Genomic DNA, 14,773 nt, shown 5'->3' with positions numbered 1-14,773 from the left:
AACCTAGATGCCCTTTAGTGTATGAATGGATAAAAAAAATGTGAGATATATATATTTATATATATATATATATATATATATATATATATATTTTTTATATATATATATATATATATATATATATATATATATATATATAGCATTAAAAGAATAAATCATAGAAGATAATGCTAAGTGAAGTTAGCCAATCCCCCAAAAAAACAAATGCTGAATGTTTTCTCTGATATAAGGAGGCTGACTCATAGTGGGGTAGGGAGGGGGAGCATAGGAGGATTAGATAAATTCTGGATAGGGAAGAGGGGAGGGAGGGAAAGAGGGGGCAGGGGATTAGCAAGGGCTGTGGAATGTGATGGACATCATTATCCAAAGTACATATATGAAGACTCGAATTGGGTGTTAACGTACTTTATATATAAACTGAGATATGAAAAATTGTGGTATATATGTGTAATAAGAATTGTAATGCAAAAAAAAAGTAAATATATAAAGGCATGAATTGGCATGAATATACTCTGTATACAATGATATGAAAAAATTGTACTTATATGTGTAATAAGAATTGTAAAGCATTCCACTGTCATGTATTTAAAAAAATAAAATCAACAAAATCAATAAAACAAAAAAAAATAAAAAATACTGGATAATTTAATTAAGGCTATAGTATTAATCTGTCCTAGAGTAGGAAGGATTAGGTCATTAAAAGTACACTATGGCTAGGGTTGTGGCTCAGTGGTAGAGCACTCACCTAGCACACACAAGGCCCTGGGTTCAATCCTCAGCACCACATTAGAAAAACAAATAAATGAATAAAGGTATTGTGTACAACTACAACAAAAAAAAAAAAAAAAAAAAAAAAAAAAACCCAAATATTAAAAAAAAAAAAAAAGTACGCTATGTTCTATGTTCAAGTGAGTTCTTACTTTGTAATTCTAATGCTATCTGACAAACTAACCAAATCATTAAGAGTTATAGGCTATACACACACAGTGCTCACAGCATGCCAAATCTGCAGGAAGCTATACTTTTAACTACAAGAGGATAACGTTGCCCTCCCCTTATCACAAATCACTTGCACTACTTGAAGACTTTAATAAAAGTGTTGCAAGCAGCCATTGCAAATTGGGGCCCGGGAGTAGATGGCCTGACTCCTATTTTGAGAATCCCATCCAGAATACATCTGCCCCGTGTGAGTCACAATTCCCCAATCCTTTATGGGCCTTATTCGCAATTGTTTTTGAACTAACTAACTTGATTTTTAAAAATCGTTTCTCTCTTTTTATTACTTTTTTCTATTTGGGGACATCTCCTTGCACTTCAGACTGGGTCTTTGAGTGTGCAGGCGCTGGAGCCAGCATCCCCTTCTCGGGGGCGGGGCCAGGCTGGCGGGAAGGCGTGCCGTAGCCCAGATCCGCCCCTTGGGGGCGAGGAAGACTTTTTTCCTCCTCTCGCTTTCCGTTCTCGCAGCATGGCGGCACCCGTGGTCCGCCTGTGGCTCGGCCTTCAGCCGGGGGTTAGGACTCTGAGTACCTTCTCCACCGCCGTGTCCCCGGCCACTCACGCTCGGAGACCTGGCCTGCGTGAGTGTCTGCCGAGTTGCCTCCAGGTTTGGGGGGAGGTGAAAGGGCGGAACACCGGCCCGACCAGGCCGTAGAGTCCCGGGCAGGCCGATTTTCCTCTGCCGGCCTCTTCCCTGCGGGGCCACTAGGAAGGCCGCAGGTGTGGGTCGTCTTCTGCCCCCGGGTTTCCTGGCTGCCCTCTTCTGCGTGTTCTGGACACTAGCCCAGAAAGCTTGCTCTCTTTCGTGGTGACCGGCATTTTCTGGTGTTCCCGCCCCCCGGGCCACGGCCCGGGTCTCCCTCTGGTTACTAGTGCTCAATGATAAGGTTTGTCGGCAGTGTTTGAACCTTGGAGTTTCCCTAATATTTAAAAGGTATACTGCTGTGCTAGAAGAAAGTACAACTGGGAATCCCAGGTCACCAAATGGGATGACCTTCATTCCAACAGAGATTATAGGGATGCTTGATAGCGTTCTTGACAGAGAAAGATAGTGGAAAAGACAAATTTGTTGACAGAGAAATACTGTGTAGTGTATTTCTCATACTTATCATAGCACAGTGTCAGGCCATCCCGTCTCACTTCTAAGGGCTTTTCGTGTCTTTAAAGTAAATTGTAAATTCCTTAATGCATCAATAGTGGCTCCTCATAGCCTTAACACTGTTTATTTAAAATTTTTTATTCTCTGAATACTTAACTTCTACTGTATGCTCGATAGTGCCCTAGATATTGGGGATGCAGCAAAGTCCCTGAGCTAGTGAAGTTTACATCCTGTTGGGAAAGTCTGAGTAAAAAAAAAAAAAAGTAAACCAGCTATATAAAATTCAAGTATTATAGATGAATGGATAAAAAAAAATGTGGCATATATACACAATGGAATAGTACTCAGCAATAAAAGAGAATAAAATGATGGTATTTTCAGGTAAGTGGATGCCGTTGGAGAATATAATGCTAAGTGAAGTTAGCCAATCTCCAAAAACCAAATGCTGAATGTTTTCTCTGATATAAGGAGGCTGATTTATAGTGGGGTAGAGAGGGGAAGCCCCAGAGGAATAGACGAACTCTATATAGGGCCGAGGGGAAGGGAGGGGGCATGGGGTTTGAAATGATGGTGGAATGTGATGGACATTATTATCCAAAGTACATTTATGAAGATATGAATTGGTGTGAATATACTTTGTATACAGCCACAGATATGAAAAATTGTGCTCTATATGTGTAATGAGAATTGTAATGCATTCCACCGTCATATATAAGTTTAAAAATTAATTTAAAAATGTCAAGTGTTTACTGTTAGGAAGAAAAATAAAGCAGAATATTGAGAATGATGTATTGGTGGAGTAGTGGCTATAGGGTAGGATGAGATAGTCAGGAAAGACTTCTGAGGAAATAAATCTTAAACAGAGCCTAGAGACATACAGTATTTGGGATAAGACCATTGTCGGCCTAGGAAACTACAAGTGAAAGGCCCACAAGTAAGAATAAGCTTAGGGATGTGATCAAGGACAGAAAGAAGGCCAACTTTCACCTAGAACTAGTGAGCAAATGGGAGAGTGGTAGGACAAGATGTCAGAGGTAATGGACTGCTCTTATAAATGGTTTGGAAGCATTTAGTTTTGGTATTTGGCTTGAATTTTATTAAAAGCTGGGGATCATGTTGGATAGCTGCTGGCTTTGAATAGGGAAGTGATGTGATTTGCACTTTTAAAAGGCCCTGGCTGCTGAATGGATAAAAATGGAGAATTGATTTTGGAGGGTAATAGTGGAAGCCAGAGACTACTGTTACAGTAGTCTGAATGTCTTGATGGTGTCTTGAGGTTATAGGAAAAAGGTGGTGTAGTTGGATTTAGGATTTTGAAGTTTGGGCTGATAGGATTTATTGATTTGTTGTGGTCCTTGAGGAGAGGTCTCAAGGAAGCTTGTTAAGATTTTTGTCCTGAGCAATTGGATGAATTGCAATACCATTTAAATGGATTGGGAAGACTGGAAGAAGTAAGTGAAGAACTCTGCCAAGCATTTATTATAATTGAGACATCCATTAAATATCTTTAGCCTCTTTTTTACTCTTCAGTTCTCTCACTGTTCTCTTACATTTTCAGCCACATTGAATTTGAATTTGTTTACTTACATTGATTTTCCAAATTTTTTTCCAAATATTTTTTCTTACCTGTTGGGTGCTTGGGCTACATCCTACTCATCCTTCAAGTTTTGGCTTAAAGTTTACTTCCTCTGGGAGGTTTCCCACAACCATATTAGTTACTGTTCCCAGGAGAGACAGAACTGGTAGGATGAATGGAAAGGTAGATAAGTAGATGAAGGGATTTATTAAGGGAATTGGCTCAGGATCAAGGAGGCCGAGAAGTCCCGTAACAGACATCTACAAGCTGGCAACACAGGGATGTCAGTAGAGTGGCTCAGTCCAAGTCTGAGAAGAAAAGTATTCCAACTCCAGGAGAGTTAAAAAACAAATTCACCTTTCCTCTGCCTTTCAATTTTATCCTTCCCCTCAATGGGGGGGATTAAGAATGGAATTTATCCACTCAATCTACTGACTCACACACTAATCTCCACTGGAAATACCCTCACAGACACACCCAGAAATAATGCTTTACCAGCCATCAAGTTATCTCTTAATCCAGTCAAGTTGGTACCTCAAATTAACAAAAATGCTGGCCTTAGTGGCACATGCCTGTGATCCTGGGTACTTGAGAGACTGAGACAGGAAAATCTCAAAAGTGTGAAGCTAGCCTGCTCAATTTAGTGAGAACCTGCCTCCAAATTTAAAACAGAGCTGGGGACAGCTCAATGGTAGAGTGCTTGTCTACATGCATGAGACTCTATGTTCCATACCTGGTAACTAACACACACACACACACACACACACACACAAACAAACAACAACAACTAGTTGACTAGATTCAGTTCCTTGCTGTATGTATCCATAATAGTACACTGTTTATTGAAATCACTTGCTAAAATTCTGCCTTATTTGACAGATTCTACATTCTGTGAAAGGAAGGACTGTCTCTTTTGTTCTTTGCTGACTTCCTAGTTTCTGGTACACAGCAGCACTTAAATTTATCAATGAGTGAATGGTAAAGTATTGTGAGATGAAATGAAATATGTCAGATGAAGAAATGGAGTGAATAGGGATGGGGCAGGAGCCAGGAAGATGGGAGGCACATTATAAGTAAAGAACAGAAAGTTGAGAGAAATACTAAAGGGTCTGGTACTTGAAATTCATTGTAGCTGCAGAACCTTGTAAGGGAAAGTGATCAAATTATGAAGAGTCATACTTTTGTCACCTTAACTTTTTGCTCTTTAGTTTTCTTGAATATAATAGACCTTTAAGAAGGATAATAATAGTACTTGTGTTTGTTGTAATGAGTAAGATTAAATGAAATAATGAAAATCATTTAGTACAGTGTCTTCATGTGAAAATGCTCAATAAATATAGCTGTTCTAGGATAGCAAAACATTCATTTAGAGAAACATAATGTAAGATTTTAAAAGGTATTTTCTGTTTGAAGTAATCCACATTCTTCTATAATCATGTGATTGGTAGGAATAGCCACTTTTGTTATTGGTGTTAATTATTGTATCACTGGCTTTTCTAATATATAATAGAGAAGGAAAAACTGAAGGGCTGACATTTTGATAGAATAGAGTGATTCCAAATATGAGCAAGTATATTTATAATTAGGACATTTCAAACCAATCATCTTTAAATATTCAGAATACTTATTTTTATACTTATAATTAGGACATTTAAAACCAATTATCAGGCTGGGGATGTGGCTCAAGCGGTAGTGTGCTCGCCTGGCATGCGTGCGGCCCGGGTTCGATCCTCAGCACCACATACAAACAAAGATGTGTCCGCCGAAAACTAAAAAATAAATATTAAAAAATTCTCTCTCTCTCTTAAAAAAAAAAACAATTATCTTTAAATATTCAGAATATTTATTTCTAACTAGGTATTTTAACTTGGGAAAGTAAGTTTATTTTACTGTGAACCTTAAAATTTACTGAAAAATATTTCTTTAGATGATGAGTTCACTATATCAGCAATCAAAATAAACTTTATGTAACTGTGAACTTTTAAAGACTATTTGTTTTTGTTAAGATGATTTTAATCTGAACTTAAAACAGATTATCATTTCATGCTTATGTTACTAAGTATTGTTTTTTTTTTTTTTTTGAGGGGGGGGGGTCTTAACCAGGGATTGAACTCAGGGGCACTCAACTACTGAACCACATCCCCAGCCCTATTTTGTATTTTATTTAGAGACAGGGTCTCACTGAGTTGCTTAGGCCTTGCTAAATTGCTGAGGCTGGTTTTGAATTCTTGATCCTCCTGCCTTAGCCTCCCGAGCTTCTGGGATTACAGGCATGCACCATCATGTCCGGCACTAAATATCTAAAATTGTGTTAGCAATAAGGGATAATGATGACTATTATGTTATCTTTTAGGTACAATAGAAAGAACATCCAAAAGTGAAAGGCAGCTGAGAAGAAAGGTAAAACAATTTATATACTCTACTATACACTATTTTAATGATTTCTGAAATTCTAAAGAGAGGCAGATGCTCATCACAAGGCAGAAGGGTTCTGTTAGAGAAGGCTTCACAAAGTCATGTTTATTGGGTGATTGCCACAGTCCCAGTAGGGGTTGTTAATCTTTGACCTTTTTTGCCCTGTACCCATAAAAATGGGTCATCTTTAAGAGGTATACTTACTCATATACTCCCAGGAAACAGAATATAGAACTATTTTTTATGATGCCCTTGTCAGTCATGTAGCTTGGGTGTATGCATTCATCCAACCAGTCAGTCTTACCCTGTAGGTATCTCTATGGAGGAATCCAAATTATAAGGTCAGTTGATGAGCTTGGAGTCAGAACAAAAGCACATTAGCTGGAAGTTAAGTGGCACCAAATTGTAATCATCTAGGCGGTAGTTTTTGTAGGAATATTACCTGCTTCTAGGACATACACTATACTGGTTTTGATGTTGCTTAGATGGACATTGCTGCATTTTGCCACCTTAAAGCCTACTTTTGTATGCTAGCCATCCTTCTACCATTAAAAAAATATGTATTGTGTGTGTTTTAATATATGTATTTTAAAACACATACATACGTGTGTGTGTGTGTGTGTGTGTGTGTGTGTGTGTGAATATGATTGACTAAGCTATCAAGTAGTTTTTCTCTGGGCTCGGGAGACATATAATTTCTCATTATGTATTTATTCAATCTGTTTAGCCCTAATTTACTTATTTCCAAGTTCCAAGTACTTATTTTTTTATTTCCAAGTTCTTAGTGTTCCCTTATATACTGACTTCCATGAAAGAAATATTGTATGATATATAAATAAATATACTGCATAAATAAAATGTAAAACAACTGCTGAAAGTCTAATTAAATAAATCAATTTTTAGTGAAGGAAATGTGACATTAAAAGAGATCTTTGCCAGAGAGTTTGAAGAAATAATTCAGAGATTATTTAAGTAGGTTTTTCATTTGAACAGCAATAGATTTGTTGGAGGCCAGATTTTATATAGGTTGCAATTCCACTTTTATTTCTCATAATTACTGCTTATGGTTTAAAATTAAAGAATATGTTTTAAAATTTTAAGTATTTTATGTTTCTTAGGCACTGCCTCCTAGGACAGAGAAAATGGCTGTTGACCAGGACTGGCCTAGTGTTTACCCTGTTGCAGCACCATTTAAACCCTCCACGGTACCTCTACCTATTCGAATGGGTTATCCAGTAAACAAAGGAGTGCCTATGGCAAAGGAGGGAAATCTGGAACTTTTAAAGGTAAGATTAACTGCTGGTATATTGGCTCAGACATACCTAAACAAATGCTGATCTCCCCTCTATTCCTACCCACCTTCAAGGTTCAGTATATAGCAGCATATTGTATTTTAATATAAATTTTCTTTCCAGGTGATAATATTGTACTTTGATCATTCACGATACAAAAGATTCAAAGAATCCTAAGCCTTTGAGAATGTAATTAATCAGTCTGTGTCTTTCCTTGTAGCCTCTAAGAATAGTGAAATAAGCTAATTTGAGATTGAGAATCAGGATGTGAAGATTCCATTTTTTTTTTCTTTTTTATTATTTATTTATTTATTTATTTTGCATTACAATTCTTAATACACCATTATACAATATTTTATCATATCTCTGATTATATGTAAGGTATGTTGACACCAAATTCACATCTTCATACATGTATTTTGTATAATGATGAGGGTCTCCTTTCACCATCCATAAGATTCCATTTTTAAAAGAGGAATTTTAAAACTTTCTTTCCAGAAAGGTAGAATATTGTTTAATATTATTGTGATAGTCCACCAACTTTACCTGATTTATTGCTTAAAACAAAATAGTTCACTTTAAAAGCTTCATTTGATAGCATCTATAATGATTTATGTACTATAGATTTTTTTAAAAAGGAAAACATAAATGCTTAGTCTGAGAGTGCATATCTTAGATGATTTCCTTTTAACATACAATGGAAGTTATAGTAGAAAAGGAACTATTTTCCACTAGATGAGAGTCTTCTTTCAGAATCAAAAAAGTTTATTTAAAAGGTAATGTTAAAAAGTGAAAAAGGGGGTCTGCTTAATGACAGAGCACTTCCCTAGCATGAGTGAGGCACTGGGTTCAATCCTTAGCACCACATAAAAATGAAACAAATAAAACAAAGGCATGCTGTCCATCTACAACTATAAAAAACAAAACAAAACAAAAAAACTTAAAGTGAAAAAGGAAGAGGAAGAAGCAGTACTCTGCTACTGGACAAAGTGTAAATCAAATTTGGAAATAGGAATACTTCAAGAGACACAAGAAAGCAAACATTGAGGAAAACAAACCTTTTCTTCAAATGAAGAGAAAGAGAACTTAATTGAAAGGGAAGGCCTTTGGAAAATGTCACTGGGTGGGAGAGAACATAAGTATATTTATAATAATGTTGATGATTGTGAATGGTATTTTAATAAATATAAAAATCCAAACATTTAATGCATGCCATCTATTCAAAAAGTCACAGTATCATTGAATACACTTAACTAAGCTAATGTGTTAAAGTGCTTAGAACATTGCCTATGTAAATCCATGTAAACGTTAGCTATTATTTTTTCTTTTTATGAACTTGAGGTATGCATTTTCATGTTTCAAAAATATAAACTGAAAGTAGTGGTGAGAGGCTATAATACCACTGCTTGCGGGGCTTGAGGCAAGAAGATCACGATTTCAAGTCCAGCCTGTACAAATAGCAAGACCCTGTGTCAAAAAAATAAAAGTATAGTAAATGAAGCCACCCAGCCCATAATACCAATGGTCAGTGCCTATTTTAATATTGTAAAAGAACTACCAGATTTTATATGCTACATAGTTTATTGGCCTATGATTTAGCTTTATGAGGAAAATTACATTTTTTAATGTTTTTATTACATTTAACTACCGGACCTATAGTTCTAGCTCTTTAGGAGACTCAGACAAAAATCTAACTTGAGCCTACAAGTTCAAGACCACCTTGGGCAACCTAGAGAGACATTGTCTCAAAAAAAAAAAAAAAGTTGGGCTGGGGATGTGGCTCAAGCGGTGGCGCACTTGCCTGACATGCATGCGGCGCTGGGTTCGATCCTCAACACCACATACAAATAAAGATGTTGTGTCCGCTGAAAACTAAAAAATAAATATTAAGGGATTCTCTCTCTCTCTCTCTCTCTCTCTCAAAAAAAAAAAAAAAAGCTGTAATTTATTGTTTAAAATTTTCTATTTTAGATTCCCAATTTTCTGCATTTGACTCCTGTAGCAATTAAAAAACACTGTGAAGCTCTTAAAGGTAAGTAATATGTTTTCAAATAAACTTTATGTTGACTTTGAACAACGTTTAAAAATTTAAAGACAGATTTTTAAAAATTGATAATCTCAGGTCTGATGAGATTCAAAATACTTAGAATAGTGCCTGCATAAGTCCATGTAAACATTAGCTATTATATTCTGAGTGATTGTCAGTTTCTTCTTCTTGTTTTTTTTTAATTTTTTAGTTATTGATGGACTTTTGTTTTATTTATTTATTTATATGCAGTGCTGAGAATTAAACCCAGTGTCTTACACACACTAGGTAAGCACTCTGCCACAGAGCTACAACCCCAGCCCAGTTTCTTCTTTTTTAATGAAGGATTTTTAAGTTGTTTTCAGTGAATTATTAGATATCAAATCTGCAACTTTTTTTCCCTCACCACTCTAGACAGTAACAAAGAGAAATTGAACCATAATCCTTGCTCACATGTTTTGAACTTACTGTTGAGTTGTTAAGTCACATACATTAAAAAATTGAAGAAAATATTACAGTTTTGCCAGTAAATACAAATCAATATGATTCAAACTGAGGATAGTAAAGAAGAATGCTAAGTATCACAATAGTCAGTGGGTTCAGTAATGGGATACAACACAGGGAACAGCTATTTTGATGAAATTGTTAAGATTTTTAAAAAATTAGAAGTGATATATGCATATGGTGAATCAAAAACAAGTCTTATGTTTTCTTTTCCATACCAAGCCCATTATTCTAGAAATGTTCTCTTTTATTCATTATTTAGTTCTAGTGATTACTTTCAGAGAGTATTTATTTATACTTATGTTTATAACAAGTACTTTTTATGTTGTGTGTATATAGAATAAATAATAAAAGTAATCACCAGAATGTGATTAACACCTCCAGTTCTGGATTTATTAATTTTTGATCAATATCTGTTGATTCGTAGGCATAAACATAGATTTCACCCACTTATACTAATTACTACTTCTCCTTACATGCATAAAGGAAAAGACAAATTTTTGTTCATGGTTCTATGTGTTTTCCTAATTATGTATACATTCCAAATTAATTTTGATCTAATTTGCATTGGACTATATATAGGATAAGCGCATTTTGAATTGTTCCTGGTTCATAGCTATTAGTGATTGATTTTGTAGTTTAACTCAAGAGTTAGTACCTTTGGATAAAGTCTTAATGTATTAATGCCGACTAAAAAATGTATAGCTGGCACAGTAGTCCACTCCTGTAATCCCAGGTACCTGGGAGGCTGAGGAATGAGGATTGCAAGTTCAAGGCTAGCCTTGGCAGCTTAACAAGACCCCGTCTCAAAACAAAAAATAAAAAAAGGGCTGGGAATGTTGCTTAGTGGTAGAGTGTGCCTGGGTTCAATACCTAGTACTATAAAAAAGTAAAATTTAAAATAGAATTTTTTTTTAAAGTATTGTATAAATGTTCAGCATACTTGTTAAGGCTTTTCAGGGAGAAAAAAAGAAACCCAGAAACATTTTATAGGTAAGTTGTTTATGTTGGAAGGAAATATAGGATAATGAACATAATTATGATTCAATCTGAGCTTTTGGGAGGACATTACATTAAAAAATGTAAGGGAAAAGGTATCAAAGGGTCCTAAATCAGAGGAATAGTAATTTTCTCTTAAAATGAGGATAGAAAAACCTATTTTATTTAATGTGGTCCGTTGCTTTGGGATAATGCAATGGCCTTTTCGGGTGTCTGTCTGTTTTTATTTGTGCTTGGAATTGAACTAAAATTGATGACTATTCCAAATTTTTGTGCCTTTTGGCACAAATCAGTATCACTTTTTGATCCTTTGTAATGTCAGTTAACAAGTGCATTACTCTACACTGTGATAAATTTCAATTTTCTTCTTTTTAAGCACTATTTTTAAATGTGTGTTTATAATCTAGTATTTGCTTATTTTAATGAAATATTTCTAAAATTCCTAATTTTTAAACCAAAGGCTTTCATATGGCACATTTAGAAGAGTAGCATTTCTAAAAAATATTTTTAGTTGTAGATGGACACAATATCTTTATGTATTTTTATGTGGTGCCAAGGGTTAAACGCAGTGTCTTACATGTGCTACGCAAGGAGCTACATCCCCAGCCCATAGCATTCTCTTTTACAGTACTTAAATAAGTTTTTTTAAATCTTTGCTTAATTGTGCCTTTACACTTCTGCCAGCCTCTGGATTTAGATTCCATCTTCCAAAGAACTCAAAATCTTTCAAATATTCTCAGTTCTCTTTCAAATAGGGAAAATCTGAAGTGCAGAAAAGTTAGGTAATTTGCCAGAAATTTAATAATCAGTGGTAGAAGTTGAATAAAAACCAAGGTCTTTTATTCATGTCTAGTCCATTGCTCACCTATCGGATGAGTAAAGGCTAACAGGAGTCTATTATATACTCTCCAGTTGGCTGTGTTTTTTTTTTAGACACATAATTTAGGTAATTGAATTTAAAAACTATAATTATCATCTGGAGATTGAGATGACTTATTCACAGTTTAAAAGAAAAGAAAAAGATTCAGTACAAACCCAAGAACTCATAATTCTCCAAAGTAGTCTCTTATAAAGTGCTTGGCAGTAATATATCTTATGGTACAGGATGTTGGAATTTGTTCATGATGGGATTGAAATCTAAACTCAAAAGTCTTGCTCTGTTCATTTTTTTAAAATGTCAAATGTTCTTAATTCCAAAATTATGTTTCCCTTCAAGATAACTGAATATTTATCTTTTGAACAGGATGTTTAAAGAATGATGTGAGCTATGCTTAAATTGTGAGCATGTTTTGAGTCACAGATATCAGAGAATGTTTGTAACTCAGAGTGAAATTTTACTGACTCTGATTTTAAAATTAAGCCTAAAGGGAATTAAATATAGTACTTCATATTAGAAAATTGTTATGTTGGGAATATAGTGTTAGCAAAGTATCTCTTACTGTCCCTTAAATTATCACAGAGGAGCTCCTACATCCACGTATGTTTATGACCAGCCTTTCTTGCAGTTGGGCTTTGTTGGAGAAAGCCATGAATCTGTGAGATCTAACTTGTTTGGCCCAAGAAACCAGTTACTTAAAGTAAGGGAATTTAAGGAATGAGAAGGGGAGCCTAATAGACTCAGAATTTTTCATCTCAAGCCAGAAGCCCTCTATCACACTAACTCCATAGGAATAGGACAGTATGAAGTCAGCTATTGATACTAATGGGAGGCTGAAAGGCAGTGCTCTTCTCCTCATTGACCTGACATAATACCCCTGTGCTCTGGAAATCAACAGAAAGCCATGGTCACAGTTACCATGCTTGGAACTTCCTTTTGTGGCCTAGGTCTCAGACCCAGTCCCACCTCTACTCTGGGCTGTTTTGACCAAATATATGAAGACAAAGCTGTTTCTCTTTTCATTTAGCCCCATTGGCACACAGAAGTCATGTGGAAGAAACATGAGTTATTGTTAGGATTCGTATAAGGATGACCTAGGCTTTTATGCCTGTTCAAGTTGAGGCTTTAGTCAGTTCCATTTCTGGAGAAGTATTGACTACACCTTGCTTTCCTCTTAGAACTTTTCTAGAGCCTCTTTCAATTCCTTTCAGCTGATCTTTTATAACCTTCATTTTGGAGTGAGTTAACATTATCCATTGCTTTTCACAAACAGTAATGCTGTGGGCACTGTGAACAGTTTGTTTTTAATTAATAAGGAAGAATTAAATTGTCCCATAAAAGGTATATGTAGAGCCATAATACATTTCAATTTTATTTATTTATTTAAATCTTGGGGCTGGGAATTGAACCTCATGCATGATAAGCACATACTCTACCACAGAAGTTACTGCTCCACCAAAACCTGAGGGTTCTCTTTTAACTGAACACACTGTTCTCCACCAAACCTAATTTATCCAAATCATTCCTATAATTCCTCCTTAGGGCCAGGCATGGTGGCACATGCCTCTAATACCAACAGTCAGCTCTGAGGCAGGAGGATTATAAGCACAAGGCCAGCCTGAGCAACTTAGTAAGATCTTGACTCAAGAAAGTAAAAAGATTTGGAGATGTATCTCAGAGATAGAGCACTCCTGGGTTTAATCTCCAGTAAAAAACTGCCAAAAAAGTACCCTATTTGTACTGAAGAAGAAAAGGGATAAGGAATGATGATGTGTGTGTAAAGAAAATCTGTGTTGTCATTTCATGTGACCTGAGAGTTATATAAATAATTTGGTATTGTCATTACACATTACAATGAGGAATTATTTGCAGAACTATAACTTTTTAAATTCTCAGATTTCTGTACTGAATGGCCAGCTGCACTAGACAGTGATGAGAAATGTGAGAAGCATTTTCCGATTGAAATTGACACAGCTGATTATGTTTCATCAGGACCATCTATTCGAAACCCTAAAGCTCGAGTAGTAACCTTAAGGGTAAGAGATTTGTTAAAAAATAAGAATCATTAGAATACTGTATTTAAAAATACATTTTGTAATATGATTACAAAATTAATACATATTTGTCATGGAAAATACAGAAGTTTTAAGTTATAGAATAAAATTGTCTCTAATTCTCCCATTCAAAAATAATAATTATTAATAAGTAGCTCATTTTAGTATAAATACAGGTACCCTTTGTATATTTTAATGGGATGATACCATGTATGTTGTAGTAATCTGTTCTTTTTCACTAATTAAGAATTAAGCAAAAAATAATAATAATTCCTAGTGATTTATTTTTATTTTTTATTTATATATGAGAGTGGAATGCATTACAATTCTTATGTATATAGAGCACAATTTTTCATATATCTCTGATTGTATACATAGTGTATTCACACCAATTCGTGTCTTCATACATGTACTTTGAATAGTAATGATTATCACATTCCACCATCATAATAACCCCATGCCCTCTCCCTTCCCCTCCAACCCCTCTGCCCTATCTAGAGTTCATCTATTCCTCCCATGCTTCCACTCCCTATCCCACTGTGAATAATTCCCAATATTTTTAAGCATTCTTTAATTTTATAGTTAATGGCTACATAATGTATATGTGAACATCTCTTATGTGCCTGGACAATTTTTTTTGAGGTTGGGATGCAGTGTGCTGTTTTGTTATTGTTGTTGTTGTTTTGTAGTGTTGGTATCAAATCCAGTGCTTTATGAATACTAAGCAAGTACTCTACCACTTGAGTTACATCCCCCACACCAATAATATTCTTTTATGGAAAAAGTTGTAATAAGTATCCTTAGAAACCAATATTTGTATATGTTCCAAATTATGCTCCCAAGATAATTTCCTAAAAGAAAAACTATCAGGGATGGGGTTGTAGTTCAGTGGTAGCATGCTTGCCTAGCATGTGTGAGTCACTGGATTTGATTCT

The 14,773-nt window shown here is 35.3% G+C and overlaps 1 protein-coding gene across 1 annotated transcript in view; it reads left to right on the top strand.

The window, feature by feature from the left end:
• The first annotated feature begins 1,430 nt into the window (after positions 1–1,430).
• Positions 1,431–14,773, top strand: part of LOC139705212 (small ribosomal subunit protein mS35-like) — a 29,287-nt gene continuing 15,944 nt past the window's right edge. The window contains exons 1-5 of the mRNA XM_071610024.1: positions 1,431–1,577; positions 6,025–6,071; positions 7,205–7,372; positions 9,350–9,410; positions 13,681–13,820. Of these exons, the coding sequence (XP_071466125.1) occupies positions 1,466–1,577; positions 6,025–6,071; positions 7,205–7,372; positions 9,350–9,410; positions 13,681–13,820 (528 nt within the window). The 5' untranslated portion in view covers positions 1,431–1,465. The remainder of the gene's footprint in view (positions 1,578–6,024; positions 6,072–7,204; positions 7,373–9,349; positions 9,411–13,680; positions 13,821–14,773) is intronic.

Source organism: Marmota flaviventris, chromosome 3 (genome assembly GCF_047511675.1).
Source record: "Marmota flaviventris isolate mMarFla1 chromosome 3, mMarFla1.hap1, whole genome shotgun sequence".
NCBI lineage: Eukaryota > Metazoa > Chordata > Mammalia > Rodentia > Sciuridae > Marmota > Marmota flaviventris.
Note: the sequence above shows the minus strand (reverse complement) of the source record. Positions and strands in the feature narration are given on the sequence as shown.